This window comes from Chiloscyllium punctatum, unplaced genomic scaffold (genome assembly GCF_047496795.1).
Source record: "Chiloscyllium punctatum isolate Juve2018m unplaced genomic scaffold, sChiPun1.3 scaffold_1030, whole genome shotgun sequence".
Lineage (NCBI taxonomy): Eukaryota > Metazoa > Chordata > Chondrichthyes > Orectolobiformes > Hemiscylliidae > Chiloscyllium > Chiloscyllium punctatum.
The window spans coordinates 21,094-45,797 of record NW_027310764.1 but is presented as its reverse complement, the minus strand read 5'-3'; the positions used below and the strand labels follow the sequence as shown (position 1 = coordinate 45,797).

The 24,704-nt window shown below is 46.9% G+C and overlaps 1 protein-coding gene across 1 annotated transcript in view; it reads right to left on the bottom strand.

The window, feature by feature from the left end:
* Positions 1-324: 324 nt before the first annotated feature.
* The window catches only part of LOC140474497 (ATP-binding cassette sub-family C member 10-like), a gene marked incomplete at its 5' end in the record, with an annotated part of 35,336 nt that continues 10,956 nt past the window's right edge, over positions 325-24,704 (bottom strand). The window contains 3 exons of the mRNA XM_072567705.1: positions 325-441; positions 13,278-13,375; positions 13,475-13,620. Of these exons, the coding sequence (XP_072423806.1) occupies positions 325-441; positions 13,278-13,375; positions 13,475-13,620 (361 nt within the window). The remainder of the gene's footprint in view (positions 442-13,277; positions 13,376-13,474; positions 13,621-24,704) is intronic.

Here is a 24,704-nt window from a genome sequence, read left to right as displayed (position 1 = left end):
TCAGGCAGAAGATACCGAAACCTCAACGCACTCACCAGCAGGTTTGGGAACAGCCTCTTCCCAGCTGTTATTAGACTGATGTTATTAGACAGTCTCTAGCCTCAAATAATCTTTCTTGTATACTCTGAGCAACGCTACCTGCTTCAGAGTAAAGCTTTTGTTCTGTATGTCCTTGCTCACCATGATCTGCCCTGTACTGCTTGTAAACAAAGCTTTTCACTGTCCTTCAGTACAAGTGACAAGAAATCAATCAATGTCCATCCCCTTGTTCTCTCACTAATCTGCCACCCCTTCCACCAATCTCTTCTTATTGTTGTGAAGGAGTTACCTGTGGGCTATTGTCAGAACCGTTTTGTCTGCGAATTGTTCTCGTATAGTCTTCTGCAGCAGTTGGTCTGTTTTCTGGTCCACGCTGGCTGTTGCTTCATCAATACACAGAATCTGCAAATAAAAGAGAAAGTTATGTGGACCGGAGGCAAACTGCAGCGTACGTTCCCCACAGTGACAAGGCTGAGGACACTGATCCAACTGAGCGGGTGACAGAAGGCTGCTCGTACAGGGAGGAGCGTGACAACGAGAAGGCCACAGATGGTGACAACCACCTGATGAAGGAGCGGCACTCCGAAAGCTAGTGTGCTTCCAATTAAACCTGGTGTTGTGTGAGTTGTGAGTTGTGTGATGGTGTGTCATCATGTGGCCGACCGGCTGATTATCAACCTCCAAATCTTTCCAATTGGCCCACAGCAGGTGGTGAGATGGAGTGGCTCTGATCAGCCACCACACAACACCAGCTCCAGTGTAACAGTCAATCACTCCATCCATTGTGCCAGGCCATGGGATCTGTAGCCAGCATGCTACTCAGTTCAAGGGACTATTGAAAAGATTTAGCTGATTAAAGGATCTGACAGGTTCATTTGCTCTTACATTGGAAAAGCAAGAACACATAAATCTCAAAGATAGGAACAGGGGGAGGCAATTTGGCCCTTCTAGCCTGCTCTGCCATTCATCACAACCATGGCTGGTTATCCAACTCAATAGCCTAATCCCACTTTCTCTCCATAACCTTTGACCCCATTTACCCCTAGTAGTATATCTAGCCATCTCTTGAATACATTGAATACAATGTTTCGGCATCGACTACATCCTGTGGTAATGAATTCCACAGGCTCACCACTCTTTGGTTGAAGAAATTAGTCCATGTGTATTTTCTCAAAACAACTCACCTTGACCCACATATCCACCCTTATCATGTCACCCTATACACACCTTCCTTTGCAGGTGGTCAGATCAGAGCCTTGCTACGTGCAGCACAATCGCCAGAGGGCGCTCTTACTTCAGTTCCTTGGGATGTGGATGGTCATTCAGAGCCAATCACCTCGCTGTGGGTCTCAAGTGGCATGTGGTTCAGACCAGATAGGGCTGGCAGAGTTCCTTCACTCATTCTGGGCACATGGGCATTGCTGGCTGGGCCAGCATTTATTGCTCAATTCCAAGTGCCCTTGAGAAGGTGGTAATGTGCTGCCTACTTGACCCACAGGTTTAGAGGCACTCACAATGCTGTGAGCAAGGGGATTCCAGGATTTTGACCCAGTGACAGTGAAGGAATGGCAATACATTTCCGAGTCAGGATGGGGAGTGGCTTGGAGGGCAAATTGCAGGTAGTGGTGGTCCCATGTATCTGCCGCCCTGGCCCTTGTAGATAGTTTGGAAGGTGCTGGATCATTCCTTACTGCAGTGTGAGGCTCCCAGCTGCTTCCAGGAGATCACCATCATCCCAATACCAAAGGAACATCAGGCAATGTGTCTTCATGATTACTGCCCAGTGATTCACACCTTGATCATTATGAAGTCCTTCCAGAGGTTAATAATAGTTCATATCAGCTCCAGATCCACAGTCAATGTCATCTCTCTGACCCTACACTCATCACTTAAACATCTGAAAAAACAAGGTCGCTAACGTCAAACTCCCACTCATTGACTTTCACTCTGCCTTCAACATCATGATTCCAACAAAACTCATCCCCAAACTGGGAGACATAGGTCTCTGCTCCCCCCTCTGTAACTGGATCCTCAATTTCCTGACCCTTAGACTACAATCACTAAGGATAGGCAACAACACAACTCCACCATAATCCCCAACACCAGTGCCCCACAAGGCTGTGTACTCAGTCCCTACTATATGTCACATACACTCACATCAGTGTGGCCAAATTCAGCTCAAACTCCATTCAAAATTTGCTGATGACACCACCGTAGTGGGTAAGACCTCAAACAACAAGGAGACAGTGTACAAGAACCAAATAGGGAGCTTAGTGGCATGGTTTAATGACAACAATCTCTTCCTCAGTGTCAGCAAAATGAAGAAGCTGGTGACTGACTTCAGGAAGCAGAGTGGAGGCCATGCCCCTGTCTGTATCAATGAGGCTGAGGTGCAGGTGGTTGATGGTTTCAAGTTCCCAAGACTGAATATCATCAACAATCTGCCCTGGTCCATCCACATTAACACTACGGTCAAGAAAGCAGACCAACACCTTGCCTTCCTCAGAAGACTAAGGGAATTCAGCATGTTCACAACGTCATTTACCAATGTTTATAGATGTACAACAGAAAGCATCCTATTCAGATGGTTCACAGCTTGGTATGGCAACTGCTCGGCAACAAATTACAGCCCAGTCCCTCACACAAACCAGCCTTCCTGCCACTGAGCGAAGGCAGAAGTGGGTACTGCAGATGCTGGAGATTAAGGTCAAGATTCGAGTCGTGCTGGAAAAGCACAGCAGGTCAGGCATCATCTGAGGAGCAGGAGGAGGAGGATGCTGCCTGACCTGGTGTGCTTTTCCAGCACGACTCGAATCTTGACTTCCTGCCACTGACTCCATCTATACTTCCCACTGCCTCAGGACAGCAGACCCCTCCCACCCTGATTATACTCTCTTCCACTCTCTTTCATTGGGCAGGAGATACACAAGTTTGAAAACATGTACCAACAGGGTTAAGAGCAGCTTCTTCCACACTGTTATCAGACTTATCAACAGACCTCTCATATATTAATCTTCCTCTGCATTTTCTCTGGAGCTGTAACACTATATTCTGCATTCAGTTTAATTACCCTGATGTACTTATGCAAGGTATGATTTGTCTGGTTAGCACGCATAACAAACTTTTCACTGTATCTCAGTACACGTGACAATAATAAATCAAACCTAACAATGTCCGGGGCTTTTACAGTATCCAGTGTCTCCAGCTATTGCTTGCTACCATGTGGAGTGTATTGAATTTGCTGAAGACTGGTTTCTGTAATCGAGGAGGAGGCCACTCGACAATTCTAGCTGAAAGTGGCTGCAAATGTTTCAGCCTTATCCTTTGCATTAATGTGCTAGGCTTGTTGTGAAATTGTCCAATACCATGCACTGGATGTGGCAGGATTGCTGAGTGTAATCTGTTGGGTTCTGAGATGGCTTAGCTCTCTCTCTTCAGTACTATTGGTCTTTTAGCTGGAATCATCTGTCACTGGGTTGACAGCCCACTTTCAGACAAAGAGAACATATGGTTGCTGGATGTCCCAGGGTTTAGAGCATTTAAAAAGAATAGGGTGGGGGGAGAAAGAGGAGGGGATGTAGCACTATTAATCAGAGAGGGTATCACAGCTACAGAAGCTTCCATTGTCGAGGAAGATCTGCCTACTGAGTCAGTATGGGTGGAAATTAGGAACAGCAAGGGAGCAGTCACCTCGTTAGGGGTTTACTACAGGCCCCCCAATAGCAGCAGGGAGATTGAAGAAAGCATAGGTCGGCAGATTTTGGAAAAGTGTGGACATAGTAGGGTTGTTGTAATGGGTGACTTTAACTTTCCCAATATTGATTGGAACCTCCTTCGAGCAGAAGATTTGAATGGAGCTGTTTTGTAAGGTGTGTTCAGGAGGGTTTCCAAACTCAGAACATTGACAGGCTGACGAGGGGAGAGGCCATTCTAGACTTGGTGCTCAGAAACGAGCCGGGGCACGTATTAGATCTTGTGGTGGGTGAGCATTTTGGTGATAGTGACCACAACTGCCTCACATTCTACATAGCTATGGAGAAGGAGAGAATTAGGCAAAATGGGAGGATGTTTAATTAGGGAAGAGGAAGCTATGACGCGATTAGACATGAGTTAGGAAGCATGGACTGGGAGCAATTGTTCCATGGTAAAGGCACTATAGACATGTGGAGACTGTTTAAGGAACAGTTGTTGTGAGTGATGAATAAATATGTCCCTCTGAGACAGGCAAGAAGGGGTAAGATAAAGGAACCTTGGATGACGAGAGCGGTGGAGCTTCTCATCAAAAGGAAGAAGGTAGCTTACATAAAGTGGAGGAAGCTAGGGTCAAGCTCAGCTCTACAGGATTACAGGCAAGCAAGGAAGGAGCTTAAAAATGGTCGGAGGAGAGCCAGGAGGGGGCACGAGAAAGGCTTGGCAGAACGGATTAGGGAGAACACAAAGGCATTTTACACTTATGTGAGGAATAAGAGAATGGTCAAAGGAAGAGAAGGGCCGATCAGGGATAGCATTGGGAACTTGGGAGTGGAGTCTGAGGAGGGAGGGGAAGCCTTAAATGTGTTTTTTGCTTCTGTCTTTATGAAAGAAATGAACTTTGTAGTGAATGAAACCTTTGAAGAGCAGGTGTGCATGCTGGAATGGATAGTGATAGAGGAAGCTGATGTGCTGAAAATTTTGTCAAACATTAAGATTGACAAGTCGCCAGACCCGGACCAGCTTTGTCCTCGGCTGCTTTGGGAAACAAGAAATGCAATTGCTTCGCCACTTGCGATGATCTTTGCATCCTCGCTCTCCACTGGAGTCGTACCTGAGGACTGGAAAGAGGCAAATGTAATTCCTCTCTTCAAGAAAGGAAATAGGGAAATAGGGAAATCCCCAGCAATTACAGACCAGTCAGTCTGTCGTCTGAATGGTGTTGGAAAGGATTCTGAGGGATAGGATTTATGACCATCTGGAAGAGCATGGCTTGATTAAATGCAGTCAACACGGCTTTGTGAGGGGCAGGTCATGCCTCACGAACCTTATCGAGTTATTTGAGGATGTGACTAGAAAAGTTGATGAGGGTCGAGCTGTGGATGTGGTGTATATGGACATTTGATAAGGTTCCCCATGGTAGGCTCATTCAGAAGATCAGGAGGAATGGGATACAGGGGAACTTAGCTGTCTGGATACAGAATTGGCTGGCCAACAGAAGACAGCGAGTGGTAGTAGAAGGAAGTGGAAGACTGTGGTGAGTGGTGTTCCACAGGGCTCTGTCCTTGGGCCTCTACTGTTTGTAATTTTTATTAATGACATGGATGAGAGGATTGAAGGATGGGTCAGCAAGTTTGCAGATGACACAAAGGTTGGAGGTGTCGTTGACAGTATAGAGGGCTGTTATAGGCTGCAGCGGGACATTGACAGGATGCAGAGATGGGCTGAGAGGTGGCAGATGGAGTTTAACCTGGATAAATGCGAGGTGATGCATTTTGGAAGGTCGAATTTGAAAGCTGAGTACAGGATTAAGGATAGGATTCTTGTCAGTGTGGAGGAACAGAGGGATCTTGGTGTGCAGGTACATAGATCCCTTAAAACGGCCACCCAAGTGGACAGGGTTGTTAAGAAAGCATATGGTGTTATGGCTTTCATTAACAGGGGGATTGAGTTTAAGAGTTGTGAGATCCTGTTGCAACTCTATAAAACTTTGGTTAGACCGCACTTGGAATTCTGCGTCCAGTTCTGGTCGCCCTATTATAGGAAAGATGTGGATGCTTTGGAGAGGGTTCAGAGGAGGTTTACCAGGATGCTTCCTGGACTGGAGGGCTTATCTTATGAAGAGAGGTTGACTGAGCTCGGACTTTTTTAATTGGAGAAAAGGAGGAGGAGAGGGGACCTAATTGAGGTGTACAAGATAATGAGAGGCATAGATAGAGTCGATAGCCAGAGACTATTTCCCAGAGCAGAAATGGCTAACACGAGGGGTCATAGTTTTAAGCTGTTTGGTGGAAAGTATAGAGGGGATGTCAGAGGTGGGTTCTTTACACAGAGAGTTGGGAGAGCATGGAATGCGTTTCCAGCAGCAGTTGTGGAAGCAAGGTCATTGGGGACATTTAAGAGACTGCTGGACATGCATATGGTCACAGAAATTTGAGGGTGCATACATGAGGATCAATGGTCAGCACAACATCATGGGCTGAAGGGCCTGTTCTGTGCTGTACTGTTCTATGTTCTATGTTCTAAAGGTACGGCACAGAACAGGCCATTCGGCCCATTATGTTGGGCCAAGGATTAATCCTAACCTAAAATAAAATAACCTAACCTACACATCTCTCAACTCACTGCTCTCCATGTGCAAGTCCAGCAGTCACTTAAATGTCCCCAATGACTCTGCTTCCACCACCATCGCTGGTAACGCATTCCATACATTCACATCTCTCTGTGTAAAAAACCTACCTCTGACGTCTCCTTTATACCTTCCTCTTAATATCTTCAAACGATGACCCCTTATACCAGTCAATCCTGCCCTGGGGAAAAGTCTCTGGCTATTGACTCTATCCATTCCTCTCATTACCCTGTATACCTCGATCAGGTCTCCTCTCTTCCTCCTTCTCTCCACAAGCCTCGTATCTTTCCTATAGAAGGGCGACCAGAACTGGACACAATATTCCAAGTGTGGCCTCACCAGGGACTTGCAGAGCTGCAGCAAAACCTCGCAGCTCTTAAACTTGTTCCCACTGTTAATGAAAGCCATATGCTTTCTTAACAACCCTATCCACTTGGGTGGCAACTTCGAGAGAGCTACACACTTGAACATTCAGATCCCTCTGTTCCTCCACACTGCCAAGAATCCTGTCTTTAATCCTATACTCAGTATTCGAGTTTGACCTTCCAAAATGCATCACTTCACATTTATCCAGGTTGAACTCCATCTGCCATTTCTCAGCCCAGCTCTGCATCCTGTCAATGTCGCGCTGCAGCCTGCAATAGCCCTCTATACTATCGACAACACCTCCAACCTTTGTGTCATCTGCAAATTTACTAACCCACCCCTCAACCCCCTCATCAAAGTCATTTATAAAAACTACAAAGAGCAGAGGCCCAAGAACAGAGCCCTGCGGGACCCCACTCACCACTGTCCTCCAGGCAGAATACTTTCCATCTACAACCACTCTCTGCCTTCTGTCAGCCAACCAATTCTGAATCCAGATAGCCAAATCTCCCTGTATCCCATACTTCCTGACTTTATGAATGAGCCTACCATGGGGAACCTTATTAAATGTCTTGCTGAAGTCCATATACACCACATCCACCACTCACCCTTCACCAACTTGTCTTGACACCTCCTCAAAGAACTCTATAGGATTAGTGAGGCATAACCTGCTCCTCACAAAGCCATGCTGATTACCTTTAATCACACTATGCTTTGCCAAATCGTCATAAATCCTATCCCTCAGAATTCTTTCCAAAACTTTGCTAACCACAGACGGAAGACTGATTGGTCTGTAATTGCCAGCGACTTCCCTATTCCCCTTCTTGAAAAGAGGAACAACATTCGCCTCCTTCCAATCCTCTGGTACGACTCCTGTGGAGAATGAGGAAGCAAATATGTTCTCCAGCATGCTCCTTTCTCGCTTCCGGGAGCAGCCTGGGATAAATCTGGTCTGGCCCTGGGAACTTATCAATCTTCATGTTTACCGAAATTTCCAGCACATCAACTTCCTCAATCTTGATCTGGTCAAGCCTGTATCCCAGCTCCTCAAAGTTCACATTCACAACAAGGTCCCTTTCCTTTGCTTCAGTGAAAACTGAAGCAAAAAACTCATTTAGGGCTTCCCCTATCAACCCCCACTCCACACACAAGTTCCTTCCGCTATCCCTGACCAGGTATGCCAGGTGGTCCTGCCCTCTTCATTGAGTACCCTGCCTTGTTGGCAATGGTAGTGTACAGTACAGTATATGCCAGGCCAAGAGGTTGCAGATTATGAGTAAATACAATCCTGCTGCTTCTGACCATCCATAGTACCTCATCATTGACCAGTTCTAAATTGCCAGATCTGTTCCAAATCTGTTATATTGAGTTACAATGGCTATACCCCAGCACTTCTTGGAGAGTAGCCTTTCTGTGAAGATGGAGATTTGTCTACATGAGGACACTGTGTTCAATGTTATGCACAGAGCTGCCAAAGTTGAATGGAGCTGATCAAGTTGAGCCGGCTCGAGAATCTTTTGGAAACAGCCAGCTTGGTCCATTGTGTTTTACCAAACACTCGGGGGCAACAGATAGGTGTTTTCCTGGACCGTGGATTGCCTGATGCCACAGTCAGTCCATGTTACAGGCATTTTCCTTATCCATGGATTGCCTGATGCCACAGTCAGTCTGTGGTTACAGGCGTTTTCCTGACCCGTGGATTGCCTGATGCCACAGTCAGTCTGTGTTACAGGCGTTTTCCTGACCCGTGGATTGCCTGATGCCACAGTCAGTCTGTGTTACAGGCGTTTTCCTGACCCGTGGATTGCCTGATGCCACAGTCAGTCTGTGTTACCGGCGTTTTCCTGACCCGTGGATTGCCTGATGCCACAGTCAGTCCGTGTTACAGGCGTCTTCCAGACCCATGAACTGCCTGATGCCACAGTCAGTCTGTGTTACCGGCATTTTCCTGACCCGTGGATTGCCTGATGCCACAGTCAGTCCGTGTTACAGGCGTCTTCCAGACCCATGAACTGCCTGATGCCACAGTCAGTCTGTGTTACAGGCGTTTTCCTGACCCGTGGATTGCCTGATGCCACAGTCAGTCCATGTTACAGGCGTTTTCCTTTTCCGTGGATTGCCTGATGCCACAGTCAGTCCGTGTTACAGGCGTCTTCCAGACCCATGAACTGCCTGATGCCACAGTCAGTGTGTGTTACAGACATTTTCCTGACCTGTGGATTGCCTGATGCCACAAAACTTGATGGGGTGCAGAGTGAATGTGGGGATTCCCTGGAGAGTTCCCTCTGGACTGTGACCTTCTGTGCTGCTGGGTTTATGCTGTTACTGCTACAGGACAGACCCAATGATATAATGGCTGCTGTCAGGAAGATTGCCTGGAAGGGATGGTTCCAGGAGTATGCTGATGCCTGGCTAGTTTGGGTGCATGTTTTCCCAATTTTAGTCCCATCCTCAGCTGTTACTAAGGAGATGTTTACAGCTGTGTGCGTGGTGGTGTCATTTCTCAAGAAGACCTGAATCTAGCTAGTCCATCTGCTTTGGTTTCTTTTCTCAGACTCTATCATGGTTCAATACCTTTGGACCCTTTGGAAACCAGATCCAAATCATTGCAAATATTTGAAGTCTGCCAGTGGGAACACTGCTGCTGTGAGAGCCAGCAGGACTCCCCTCGTCCTGCCCTCTGGTGCCTGTGACAAACTGAGTGCTGGCTGCTGATGTTGGTTATACTGGGACAAGACAGCCTGATATGGTCAGCCTGGCTTCATAGTAGGCTTCAATCGCACAGTATTTAGTCTCAGTACCATGATGGGATTCAGCTTTGTGGCAATTCCTCTTGGCAATCTGTGGTTGTTCTGTCTCATGCACTAAGTCTCTGTAACTTGGAGTCCCATGTTATAACCCTGCCTCCTGGTTAAGATGTGGGAGTTTGGAATAATGAACCAACTGTAGGTATGCTGGTGAAGTCAGACCACTGGGAAGGGATCTGCTGCAGTCTCAAAGAGTAAGAGGCAATTTGATTGAAACGTATAAACCGCTGAAGGAGCTGGACACAGGAGATGTGGGGAGAGAATGTTTCCTTTAATGGGAGAATCACAAACTAGGGGTCAATGTTGAAAAATCACTGGTCACCCAGTGAAAACAGAGATGAGGGGAATTTCTTTCTCTCAGAGGGGTCAGAGTCTTTGGAAATGTCTTCCTGAAAAGGAAACGGAATCGATGAATGTTTTTAAAGCAGAGGTGGATGGATTCTTGTCAAGCAAAGTTGAGTGAAAGGTTACTGAACGGGACAGGGGAAGGGATTTGGGTTTATATTCAGATCAGCAAAGATCTTCCAAAGTAACAGAGCAGGCATAACGGGCAGAACAGATCAGTCAGATGGCACTAACTGTGCAGTGCACCAGGGTTCCATGTGATGTCGTTCATTCTCAATGCTGTGGATGGGTGGGAGAACACTTGCAGATTTGTCCTTGTTTTTATTTTGCATTCGATATGGTTTGGAGCTGTGAGCTGAAGGTGAGTGACTGATGGACTGTCAGTAATGGCTTCCTCTCATGACAAAGTACCATTTTGTTTTTGAGAACAGTCAGGGAAGTTAGTTGCAGGTTGAGGTTGGTTCTTATTCAAAGTGCTCTATAAATGTTTCAGCTCCAGAGAGGCATTATGCTCAAGCAGGTAACGGGGACCTCATGGGGAAACAGCCAGTCTGGTATGGAGAAGCCAGAGATAGAAGTGATTTATGGACTGTGTTTGAGTCAGAAGGATTGTGTCTGTGAAAGCTACAGGATGGAGGTTTGATTATTCCCTGGTTGCTCTCCCATTGTCAGCGTATGGGAAGTTCAGGGAATAAAGCTGCAGTTTTAAGTTTAAAGTGAATATTCCTCAGGGCCTGCTGGAAGCTAGTTGCATGCATCGGCTTCTTCAGAAACCATGCAAGATACAATTCCACATGCCTGTGAGGGGACCGAGGGTGGAGTCTGTTTCAGTGAACTGCCCAGTTACATCTCAGTTATTTATTTTTCTTTTGATTCATCCCTTAACTGTGTCTGCTTGTCTATCTGAGTTTGTGTGAGTCTGGGGGCTAGAATCAATATTGATGTGTTTAATTATAGGTATGAATTGGATTATCTTGAGGTTTAACTTTGCTCTGATAGAGCTACTATTTTATCAATAAATTATTATATCTTTTGTTTACACAACAATTCTGGTGTCTGGTTTCAGTTATTCACAAAGTGTGGTACTTGTTATTCAAAACGTTTGGTTCGGAACCATAGGGGTCAATGTGGAGGGTGTTTGAAGGCTTCCTTTGCCTGTGTTCTGAATACAGATGGCTGATTTGATTCATCTCTGGATGATAACAGGAGTCATCCAATGGCACTAACCCTTGGCAACCTGGTGACATTCTGACTTGGAGCACTACCTCTCAACACCATCACAGTCCAATGACACACAACATGGAACTGAACAGCAGAAGAACAATGCTGTGCCAAAAATCACACCAAATTAAACCAATCCTTTCTGTCTGCTCTTGGCCCATATCCCTCCATTCCTTGCATATTCATGTACTTCTCTAAAAGTCTCTTAAACATCCCTGTCATACCTGCCTCCACCACCATCGCTGGCAGCACATTCCAGACTTCTACCACACTGTATAAATAACTTGTCGCTCGCATCTCCTTTGAACTCTCCCCCTCCCACCTTAAATGCATGGCCCCTAGTTTTAGACATCTGAACTCTGGGAAAAAGGTTCTGAACATCAACCCTAACCATGCATCTTGATTTTATAGACTTCTATCAAATCTCCCCTCAGCCTCCATTGCTCTATCGAAAACAATCCAAGTTTTTCTGGATTCTGCTTATGGTTCATACTCACTAATTCAGGCAGCATCCTGATTAATCTCTTCTGCACCCTCTCCAAAGCCTCCATGTCCTTCCTGTAAATGTGGCGACTGGGATTGAACACAATACACTAAGTATGGCCGAACCAAAGTCTTATGAAGCTGCACCATGACATCCTGACTCTTGTCGGTGAAAATGAGGACTGCAGATGCTGGAGATCAGAGTCAAGTCATTCCTGATGAAGGGTTTTCGCCTGAAATGTCGATTTTCCTGCTCCTCAAATGCTGCCTGACCTGCCGTGCTTTTCCAGCATCACTCTTGATTCTGAGTCTTGTACTCAATTCACTGACCAATAAAGACAAACACACCATGCACCTTCTTTACTACCCTATCGACTTGTGTGACCACTTTCAGGGAGCTGTGGACTCGAACGCCAAGGTCCCTCTGCACATCAATGCTGTTCAGGGTCCTGCCATTAACTCTATACTTTTCCTTAACATCTGATCTTCAAAACTGCAGCACCTCACACTCACCCAGATTAAAGTCTTTCCGCCATTTCTCCACCCAAATCTGCAACGGATTTATATCCCGCTGTATCCTTTGACAATCTTCTACACTATCCTCGATTCCACAGATCTTTGTACTGTCTGCAAACTTACTAACCCACCCATCATTCAAGTCATTTATATACATCACAAAACAGCAGAGGTCCCAGTACAGATCCCTGCAGAACACCACGACTCACAGACCTCCAGCCTGAAAAACACCCTTCCACCACTACCCTCTGCCTTCTATGAGAAAGGCAATTGTGAATCCACACAGCCAAGTCACCATGGATTCCATGCATCCTAGTCTTCTGAATAAGCCTACCGCGAGGTACCTCGTCGAAAGCCTCACTAGACTCTGTGCAGACAACATCCACTGCTGTACCTTCATTGCTCACCTTCATCACCTCCTTGAAAAATTCAAACAAGTTTGTAAGACATAACCTGCCCCGCACAAAGCCACGCTGACTGTCCCTAATTAGGCCATGCTTTTCCAAATCCTATCCCTAGGAATTCTATCTGATAGCATCCCAACCATTGATGGGAGACTCACTGGTCTATAGTTACCTGGATACTCCCCATGTCCCTTGTTGAACAGACCAACAACAGTAGCTACTCGTCAATCTTCTGGGACCTGCTCAGTGGCTCATGAGGATATGAAGATCTTGGTCAAGGCCTCAGCAACCTCCTCTCTCACCTCTCACTAACCCGGAGTAGATAGCATCAGTCCCTGCAGAATTATCCACCTTAACGCTCTTCAAGAAACCCAACACCATTATCTTTCGTGACCTCAAAATGCCCAAGTACGTTAGCATGGTCCACACAAATCTCACCATCCTCCATATCCTTCTTCTGGGTGAATATTGATACAAAGTATTCATTTAGGATCTCACCCACATCCTCTGGTTCCCTCCTTTATCCTGGAGTGGTCCTACCTTCTCCCGAGTGATCCTCCTGTCTGTAAGGGGATGTATGGAATAACATTAACTACTGTAGCCCCAAAATGCCAGCATACAGTATCCTGAGCTGTAATGTTGTCCTTGGGCTGACTTGATCAGGCAATGACAGCAGTGACATATACATTCAAGGGCGAACCAAGATTCTGCACTTACACGTCCATGAGAGAGCAGAAGCCAGAAGGTAGAAATGATTGCTATTGCCTGGAGAAGTACCTTGGCTTTGGTGAGAAGTGCCCTCGCAAGGCAGATCAGCTGTCTCTGTCCAATCGATAAATTCTTCCCTCTGTCCCCAAGCTCAGCATCCAATCCACCTGATGTGCAGAGACAAACAGCGCAGCAATCAGTGACAGAGCCAAGCAAACAGTGATCAAGTGACAACGCACAGCGAGTGGGAGCATGCCAGGCCTCACCCATCCTTTCAATGACATCCAGGAGGTGACACTGTTCCAAAACAGACTGCAGCTCCCTGTCTGTGTGGTGGCTCAGGGGATCCAGGTTCTCCCGCACTGTTCCGCTGAAGAGGAATGGATCCTGAGGAATGATAGCCAGTTTCGATCTGGAAAATGGACCCAGCAAGATAGAGTTATACAAACACATCTCTCCCTCAGCTGGACTCACACACACACACACACACACACCACACCCACACACAAACACTCACACACACACAAACACTCACACACACACACACCCACATCCACACACCACACCCACATACCCACCACACACAAACACTCACACACACTCACCTGCCCCACCCACTCACACATCACACACACATCACACACACATTTCCAATCATCGCACGCACTCACATCACACACACACATATACCCACCCCACCCACACTCACATCACATACACATACACCCGCCCCACCCACTCACACATCACACACATACACCCGCCCCACCCACTCACACATCACACACATACACCCGCCCCACCCACTCACACATCACACACCTGCCCCACCCACTCACACATCACACACATACACCCGCCCCACCCACTCACACATCACACACATACACCCGCCCCACCCACTCACACATCACACACACACACACGCCCCACCCACTCACACATCACACACACACACCCGCACCACCCACTCACACATCACACACACACCCGCCCCACCCACTCACACATCACACACACACACACGCCCCACCCACTCACACATCACACACACACACACGCCCCACCCACTCACACATCACACACACACACACGCCCCACCCACTCACACATCACACACACACACCCGCACCACCCACTCACACATCACACACACACCCGCCCCACCCACTCACACATCACACACACACACCCGCACCACCCACTCACACATCACACACACACCCGCACCACCCACTCACACATCACACACACACCCGCCCCACCCACTCACACATCACAGACACACCCGCCCCACCCACTCACACATCACACACACACCCGCCCCACCCACTCACACATCACACACACACCCGCCCCACCCACTCACACATCACTCACACACACACCCGCCCCACCTACTCACACATCACACACACACCCGCCCCACCCACTCACACATCACACACACACCCGCCCCACCCACTCACACATCACACACACCCGCCCCACCCACTCACACGCACATACCCACCCCACCTACTCACACATCACACACACAGCCGCCCCACCCACTCACACATCACTCACACACACACACCCGCCCCACCCACTCACACATCACACACACACCCGCCCCACCCACTCACACATCACACACACACCCGCCCCACCCACTCACACATCACTCACACGCACATACCCGCCCCACCTACTCACACATCACACACACAGCCGCCTCACCCACTCACACATCACACACACACACCCGCCCCACCCACTCACACATCACTCCCACATACACCGGCACACCCACTCACACATCACACACACACACGCCCCACCCACTCACACATCACACACCCACCCCACCCACTCACACATCACACCCCCACCCCACCCACTCACACATCACACCCACCCCACCCACTCACACATCACACCCACCCCACCCACTCACACACCCACCCACCCCACCCACTCACACATCACACACCCACCCACCCCATCCACTCACACATCACACACCCACCCACCCCACCCACTCACACATCACACACCCACCCACCCCACCCACTCACACATCACACACCGCCCCACCCACACACAGGATTTGGTGTTGGAGAGACTGTTAGGTCTGAAGGTTGATAAGTCTCCGGGACCTGATGGCCTGCATCCCAGGGTACTGAAGGAGGTGGCTCGGGAAATCGTGGATGCGCTGGTGATTATTTTCCAGAGTTCAATAGAATCGGGGTTGGTTCCTGAGGATTGGAGGGCGGCTAATGTTGTGCCACTTTTTAAGAAGGGTGGGCGGGAGAAAGCAGGAAATTATAGACCAGTTAGTCTGACCTCAGTGGTGGGAAAGATGCTGGAGTCTATTATAAAGGATGAAATTACGGCACATCTGGATAACAGTAACAGGATAGGACAGAGTCAGCATGGATTTATGAAGGGGAAATCATGCTTGACTAATCTTCTTGAATTTTTTGAGGATGTAACTCGGAAGATGGACGAGGGAGATCCAGTGGATGTAGTGTACCTGGACTTTCAGAAAGCTTTTGATAAAGTCCCACACAAGAGGTTAGTGAGTAAAATTAGGGCGCACGGGATTGGGGGCAAAGTACTAGATTGGATAGAGAATTGGTTGGCTAACAGGAAACAAAGGGTAGTGATTAACGGCTCCATTTCGAAATGGCAGGCAGTGACCAGTGGGGTACCGCAGGGATCCGTGCTGGGACCGCAGCTTTTTACAATATATGTAAATGATATAGAAGATGGTATCAGCAATAACATTAGCAAATTTGCTGATGACACAAAGCTAGGTGGTAGGGTGAAATGTGATGAGGATGTTAGGGGATTACAGGGTGACCTGGACAAGTTAGGTGAGTGGGCAGATGCATGGCAGATGCAGTTTAATGTGGATAAATGTCTGGTTATCCACTTTGGTGGCAAGAACAGGAAGGCAGATTACTACCTCAATGGTATCAAATTAGGTAAAGGGGCTGTTCAGAGAGATCTGGGTGTTCTTGTCCACCAGTCAATGAAGGCAAGCATGCAGGTACAGCAGGTCGTGAAGAAGGCTAATAGCATGCTGGCCTTCATAACAAGAGGGATTGAGTATAGAAGCAAAGAGGTGCTTCTGCAGCTGTACAGGGCCCTGGTGAGACCACACCTGGAGTACTGTGTACAGTTCTGGTCTCCAAATTTGAGGAAAGACATTCTGGCTATTGAGGGAGTGCAGCGTAGGTTCACGAGGTCAATTCCTGGAATGGCAGGATTGCCTTACACGGAAAGACTGAAGCGACTGGGCTTGTATACCCTTGAGTTTAGAAGACTGAGAGGGGATCTGATTGAAACGTATAGGCTTATGAAAGGACTGGACACTCTGGCAGGAGGGAACATATTTCCGTTGATGGGGGAGTGCCGAACCAGAGGACACAACTTAAAAATACGGGGTAGACCATTTGGGACAGAGATGAGGAGAAACTACTTCACACAGAGAGTGGTGGCTGTGTGGAATGCTCTGCCCCAGAGGGCAGTGGAGGCCCAGTCTCTGGATTCTTTTAAGAAAGAATTGGATAGAGCTCTTAAAGATAGTGGAGTCAAGGGGTATGGAGATAAGGCTGGAACAGGATACTAATTAGGAATGATCAGCCATGATCATATTGAATGGCGGTGCAGGCTCGAAGGGCAGAATGGCCTACTCCTGCATCTATTGTCTATTGTCCATTATCACACACACACCCCACCCACTCACTCATCACACACACACACGCCCCACCTACTCACACATCACACACACAGCCGCCTCACCCACTCACACATCACTCCCACATACACCCGCACACCCACTCACACATCACACACACACACGCCCCACCCACTCACACATCACACACACTCCCACCCACTCATACCTCATGCACAAACACCCCTATCCACTCACACCCATCACACACACACCCGCCCTACCCACTCACACACATCATACACACACCCGCCCCACCCACTCACACATCAAACACACACATACAACAGCCCCACCCACTCACACATCTCACGCACACACACCCTCACCCACCTCACGCACACACACTCGACCCACCCACTCGCACATCACACACACTCCCACCCACTCATACCTCATGCACACACACCCCTATCCACTCACACACATCACACACACACCCGCCCCACCCACTCACACACATCACACACACACCCGCCCTACCCACTCACACACATCATACACACACCCGCCCCACCCACTCACACATCAAACACACACATACAACAGCCCCACCCACTCATACAACTCACACACACACACCCCCACCCACTCACACAACTCACACACACACACCCTCACCCACTCACACATCTCACGCACACACACCCTCACCAACTCACACATCTCAAACACATACAACCCACCCACTCATACAACTCACACACACACACCCCCACCCACTCACACATCTCACACACACACACCCTCACCCACTCACACATCTCACGCACACACACCCCCACCCACTCACACATCTCACACACATACAACCCACCCACTCACACATCTCACACACACACCCCCCCACCCACTCACACATCTCACACACACACACCCCCACCCACTCTCACATCTCACGCACACACACCCCCACCTACTCACACATCTCACGCACACACACCACCACCCACTCACACATCTCACGCACACACACCACCACCCACTCACACATCTCATGCACACACACCCCCACCCACTCACACATCTCACGCACACACACCACCACCCACTCACACATCTCACGCACACACACCCCCACCCACTCACACATCTCACGCACACACACCCCCACCCACTCTCACATCTCACGCACACACACCCCCACCCACTCTCACATCACACACACACACACACCCCCACCCACTCACACATCTCACACACACACACCCTCACCTACTCACACATCTCACGCACACACACCCATGACACATACACATTTCCCACAAACCACAGTAATATGGTTGTGTGACAGACAAACAGACAGTCGATAGTATGGTTGTGCATTTGAAAGAGATAGTGATAAGGTTGCATGAGGGAGAGTCAGTAACATGTTATGAGAGACAGTAATATGGATATGTGTGAGAAACAGTCAGTAATATGGTTGTGTGTATGAGAGAGAGTCAGTAATGTCGTTGTGTGTGAGAGAGAGAGACAGTCAGTAATATGGTTATGTGTGAGAGACAGATAGTAATATTGTTGTGTGTGTGTGAGAGAGATTGTCAGTGATATGGTCCTGTGTGTGAGAGACAGTCAGGAATATGGTTGTGTGAGAGAGAGAGACAGTCAGTAATATAGTTGTGTGTGAGAGACAGTCAGTAATATGGCTGCGTGTGTGAGAAAGAGACAGTCAGTAATATGGTTGTGTGTGTGAGAGAGAGAGACAGTAATATGGTTGTGTGTGTGAGAGATACTGACAGTAATATGGTTGTGTGTGAGAGAGAGAGACAGTCAATAATATAGTTGTGTGTGAGAGACAGTCAGTAATATGGTTGTGTGTGTGTGTGAGAGACAGTCAGTAATATGGTTGTATGCATGAGAGAGACTGTCAGTAATATGCTTCTGTAAGAGAGACACAGTCAGGAATATGGTTGTGTGTAAGAGAGAGAGACAGTCAGTAATATTGTGTGTGAGAGAGAGAGAGACAGTCAGTTATATAGTTGTGTGTGAGAGAGAGAGAGACAGTCAGTAATATGGTTGTGTGTGTGAGAGAGACTGACAGTAATACGGTTCTGTGAGAGAGAGACAGTCAGTAATATAGTTGTGTGTGAGAGACAGTCAGTAATATGGTTGTGTGTGAGAGAGAGACAGTAGGTAATATGGTTGTGTGTGAGAGAGAGAGACTGTCAGTAATATGGTTGTGTGTGTGAGAGAGACTGTCAGTAATATGGATCTGTAAGAGAGAGACAGTCAGTAATATAGTTGTGTGTAAGAGAGAGACAGTCAGTAATACAGTTCTATGTGAGAGAGAGAGAGACAGTCAGTAATATAGTTGTGTGTGTGAGAGAGAGACAGTCAGTAATATGGTTGTGTGTGAGAGAGACAGTCAGTAATATGGTTGAGTGTGAGAGACAGACAGTCAGTAATATGGTTGTGTGTGAGAGAGACGGTCAGTAATATAGTTGTGTGTGTGAGAGAGAGAGAGAGACAGTCAGTAATATGGTTGTGTGTAAGAGAGAGACAGTCAGTAATACAGTTCTATGTGAGAGAGAGAGACGGTCAGTAATATAGTTGTGTGTGTGTGAGAGAGAGATAGTCAGTAATATGGTTGTGTGTAAGAGAGAGACAGTCAGTAATACAGTTCTATGTGTGAGAGAGAGGCCGTCAGTAATACAGTTTTGTTTGTGTGAGAGAGAGACAGTCAGTAATATGGTTGTGTGTGTGTGTGAGAGAGAGAGAGAGAGAGAGAGAGAGAGAGAGAGACAGTCAGTAATATGGTTGTGTGTGTGAGAGAGACAGTCAGTAATATAGTTGTGTGTGAGAGAGACAGTCAGTAATATGGTTGTGTGTGTGAGAGAGACAGTCAGTAATATGGTTGTGTGTGTGAGAGAGAGAGACAGTAATATGGTTGTGTGTGTGAGAGAGAGAGACAGTAATATGGTTGTGTGTGAGAGAGAGACAGTAATATGGTTGTGTGTGAGAGAGAGAGAGAGTCAGTAATATGGTTGTGTGTGAGAGAGAGAGAGACAGTCAGTAATATGGTTGTGTGTGTGAGAGAGAGAGACAGTCAGTAATATGGTTGTGTGTGTGAGAGAGACAGACAATCAGTAATATGGTTGTGTGTGTGAGAGAGACAGTCAGTAATGTAATTGTGTGTGTGTGAGAGAGAAACAGTCAGGAATATGGTTTGTGCGTGTGAGAGAGACAGTCACTAATATAGTTGTGTGTGAGAGACAGTCAGTAATGTAGTTGTGTGAGAGAGAGAGACGGTCAGTAATATGGTTGTGTGTGAGAGACAGTCAGTAATGTGGTTGTGTGAGAGAGAGAGAAAAACAGTCAGTGATATGGTTGTGTGTGTGTGAGAGAGAGAGAGAGACAGTAATATGGTTGTGTGTGTGAGAGAGAGAGACAGTCAGTAATATGGTTGCGTGTGAGAGAGAGACAGTCAGTAATATGGTTATGTGTGTGAGAGACACAGTCACTAATATGTTGTGTGTGTGAGAGAGAGATAGAGTCAGTAATATGGTTGTGTCTGTGTATGAGAGAGACAGTCGGTAATATGGTTGTGTGTGTGTTAGAGACAGTCAGGAATATAGTTGTGTGTGAGAGAGACAGTAATATGGTTGTGTGTGTGAGAGAGAGAGAGACAGTCACTAATATGGTTGTGTGTGTGAGAGAGACTGTCAGTAATACAGTTGTGTGTGAGAGACAGTCAGTATTATGGTTGTGTGTGTGAGAGAGACAGTCAGTAATATGGTTGTATGTGTGTGAGAGAGAGACAGTAATATGGTTGTGTGTGAGAGATAGAGAGAGACACTCAGTAATATGGTTGTGTGTGTGTGAGAGAGAGACAGTAATATGGTTGTGTGTGAGAGAGAGAGAGAGAGAGAGAGTCAGTAATATGGTTGTGTGTGAGAGAGAGATAGTCAGTAACATGGTTGTGTGTGTGAGAGACACAGTCAATAATATGGTAGTGTGTGTGTGTGAGAAACACAGTAATATGGTGTGTGTGAGAGAGAGAGAGACAGTGAGTAATATGGTTGTGTGTGTGAGAGAGTCAGTCACTAATATGGTTGTGTGTGTGAGAGAGACTGTCAGTAATACGGTTCTGTGAGAGAGAGACAGTCAGTAATATGGTTGTGGGTGAGAGAGAGAGAGAGTCAGTAATATGGTTGTGTGTGTGTGAGAGACAGTCAGTAATATCGTTGTGTGTGATAGAGACAGTCAGTAATATGGTTGAGGGTGAGAGAGAGACAGTCAGTAATATGGTTTGTGTGTGAGAGAGACAGTCAGTAATATGGTTGTGTGTGTGAGAGAGAAACCGTCAGTAATATGGTTGCGTGTGTGTGAGAGAGAGAGAGACAGTCAGTAATATGGTTGAGGGTGAGAGAGAGACAGTCAGTAATATGGTTTGTGTGTGAGAGAGACAGTCAGTAATATGGTTGTGTGTGTGAGAGAGAGAGAGAGACAGTCAGTAATATGGTTGTGTGTGTGAGAGAGTTAGTCACTAATATGGTTGTGTGTGTGAGAGAGACTGTCAGTAATATAGTTGTGTGTGAGAGACAGTCAGTAATATGGTTGTGTGTGTGAGAGAGACAGTCAGTAATATGGTTGTATGTGTGTGAGAGAGAGACAGTAATATGGTTGTGTGTGAGAGATAGAGAGAGACACTCAGTAATATGGTTGTGTGTGTGTGAGAGAGAGACAGTAATATGGTTGTGTGAGAGAGAGAGAGAGTCAGTAATATGGTTGTGTGTGAGAGAGAGACAGTCAGTAACATGGTTGTGTGTGTGAGAGACACAGTCAATAATATGGTAGTGTGTGTGTGTGAGAAACACAGTAATATGGTGTGTGTGAGAGAGAGAGAGACAGTGAGTAATATGGTTGTGTGTGTGAGAGAGTCAGTCACTAATATGGTTGTGTGTGTGAGAGAGACTGTCAGTAATACGGTTCTGTGAGAGAGAGACAGTCAGTAATATGGTTGTGGGTGAGAGAGAGAGAGAGTCAGTAATATGGTTGTGTGTGTGTGAGAGACAGTCAGTAATATCGTTGTGTGTGATAGAGACAGTCAGTAATATGGTTGAGGGTGAGAGAGAGACAGTCAGTAATATGGTTTGTGTGTGAGAGAGACAGTCAGTAATATGGTTGTGTGTGTGAGAGAGAAACCGTCAGTAATATGGTTGCGTGTGTGTGAGAGAGAGAGAGACAGTCAGTAATATGGTTGAGGGTGAGAGAGAGACAGTCAGTAATATGGTTTGTGTGTGAGAGAGACAGTCAGTAATATGGTTGTGTGTGTGAGAGAGAAACCGTCAGTAATATGGTTGCGTGTGTGTGAGAGAGAGAGAGACAGTCAGTAATATGGTTGAGGGTGAGAGAGAGACAGTCAGTAATATGGTTTGTGTGTGAGAGAGACAGTCAGTAATATGGTTGTGTGTGTGAGAGAGAGAGAGAGACAGTCAGTAATATGGTTGTGTGTGTGAGAGAGTTAGTCACTAATATGGTTGTGTGTGTGAGAGAGACTGTCAGTAATATAGTTGTGTGTGAGAGACAGTCAGTAATATGGTTGTGTGTGTGAGAGAGACAGTCAGTAATATGGTTGTATGTGTGTGAGAGAGAGACAGTAATATGGTTGTGTGTGAGAGATAGAGAGAGACACTCAGTAATATGGTTGTGTGTGTGTGAGAGAGAGACAGTAATATGGTTGTGTGAGAGAGAGAGAGAGAGAGAGAGAGTCAGTAATATGGTTGTGTGTGAGAGAGAGACAGTCAGTAACATGGTTGTGTGTGTGAGAGACACAGTCAATAATATGGTAGTGTGTGTGTGTGAGAAACACAGTAATATGGTGTGTGTGAGAGAGAGAGAGAGACAGTGAGTAATATGGTTGTGTGTGTGAGAGAGTCAGTCACTAATATGGTTGTGTGTGTGAGAGAGACTGTCAGTAATACGGTTCTGTGAGAGAGAGACAGTCAGTAATATGGTTGTGGGTGAGAGAGAGACAGTCAGTAACATGGTTGTGTGTGTGAGAGACACAGTCAATAATATGGTAGTGTGTGTGTGTGAGAAACACAGTAATATGGTGTGTGTGAGAGAGAGAGAGACAGTGAGTAATATGGTTGTGTGTGTGAGAGAGTCAGTCACTAATATGGTTGTGTGTGTGAGAGAGACTGTCAGTAATACGGTTCTGTGAGAGAGAGACAGTCAGTAATATGGTTGTGGGTGAGAGAGAGAGAGAGTCAGTAATATGGTTGTGTGTGTGTGAGAGACAGTCAGTAATATCGTTGTGTGTGATAGAGACAGTCAGTAATATGGTTGAGGGTGAGAGAGAGACAGTCAGTAATATGGTTTGTGTGTGAGAGAGACAGTCAGTAATATGGCTATGTGTGTGAGAGACAGTCAGTAATATCGTTGTGTGTGATAGAGACAGTCAGTAATATGGTTGAGGGTGAGAGAGAGACAGTCAGTAATATGGTTTGTGTGTGAGAGAGACAGTCAGTAATATGGCTATGTGTGAGAGAGACAGTCAGTAATGTGGTTGTGTGTTGGTGAGAGAGACAGTCAGTAATATGGTTGTGTGTGAGAGACAGTCAGTAATAAGAGGTAAAAACAATGACTGCAGATGCTGGAAAGCAAATACTGGATTAGTGGTGCTGGAAGAGCACAGCAGTTCAGGCAGCATCCAACGAGCAGCGTATTCGACATTTTGGGCAAAAGCCCTTCATCAGGAGTATGGCTGTGTGTGTGAGAGAGACACAGTCAGTCATATGGTTGGGTGTGTGTGTGAAAGACAGTCAGTAATATGGTTGTGTCTGTGTGAGAGAGACAGTCAGTAATATGGTTGTGTGTGAGAGAGATAGAGTCAGTAATATGGTTGCGTGTGTGAGGGAGAGCAAGACAGTCAGTAATATGGTTTTGTGTGTGAGGGAGACAGTCAGTAATATGGTTGTGTGTGAGAGAGATACAGTCAGTAATATGGTTGTGTGTGAGAGAGATACAGTCAGTAATATGGTTGGGTGTTAGAGAGAGACAGTCAGTAAAAGCTAGGCCGGACAGAGTCGTCATCTCTGGGTTGTTGCCGGTGCCACGTGACAGTGAGGCAAGGAATAGGGAGAGAGTGCAGTGAACACATGGCTGCAAGGATGGTGTAGGAGGGAAGTCTTCAGGTATTTGGACAATTGGACTGCATTCTGGGGAAGGTGGGACCTGTACAAGCAGGACAGGTTGCACCTGAACCAGAAGGGCACCAATATCCTGGGAGGTAGGTTTGCTAGCACTCTTCGGGGGGGTTTAAACTAATTTGGAGGGGGATGGGATCCAGACTTGTAGTCCAGCAAGTAGGTTAGCTGTTTGTCAGGATGTCCAAGAATGTAGGGAGGTTGTGGAGAAGGTAGCACTGACAGGGAATACTTGCGGACACAGAGATGGGTTCAAGTGTGTATACTTCAACGCAAGGAGTATCAGAAATAAGGTGGGTGAACTTAAGGCGTGGATCCGTATCTGGGACTATGATGTTATGGCCATCATGGAAACGTGGATAGAAGAGGGACAGGAATGCTTGTTGGAGGTTCCTGGTTACAGATGTTTCAGGAAGATTAGGGAGGGTGGTAAAAAAGGAGGGGATGTGGCGTTGCTAATTAGAAATGGTATAATGGCTGCAGAAAGGAAGTTCGAGGGGGATCTGCCTTTGGAGGTAGTATGGGCTGAAGTCAGAAATAGGAAAGGTGCAGTCACCTTGTTGGGTGTTTACTATCGGCCCCCCAATAGCAGCAGAGATGTGGAGAAACAGATTAGGA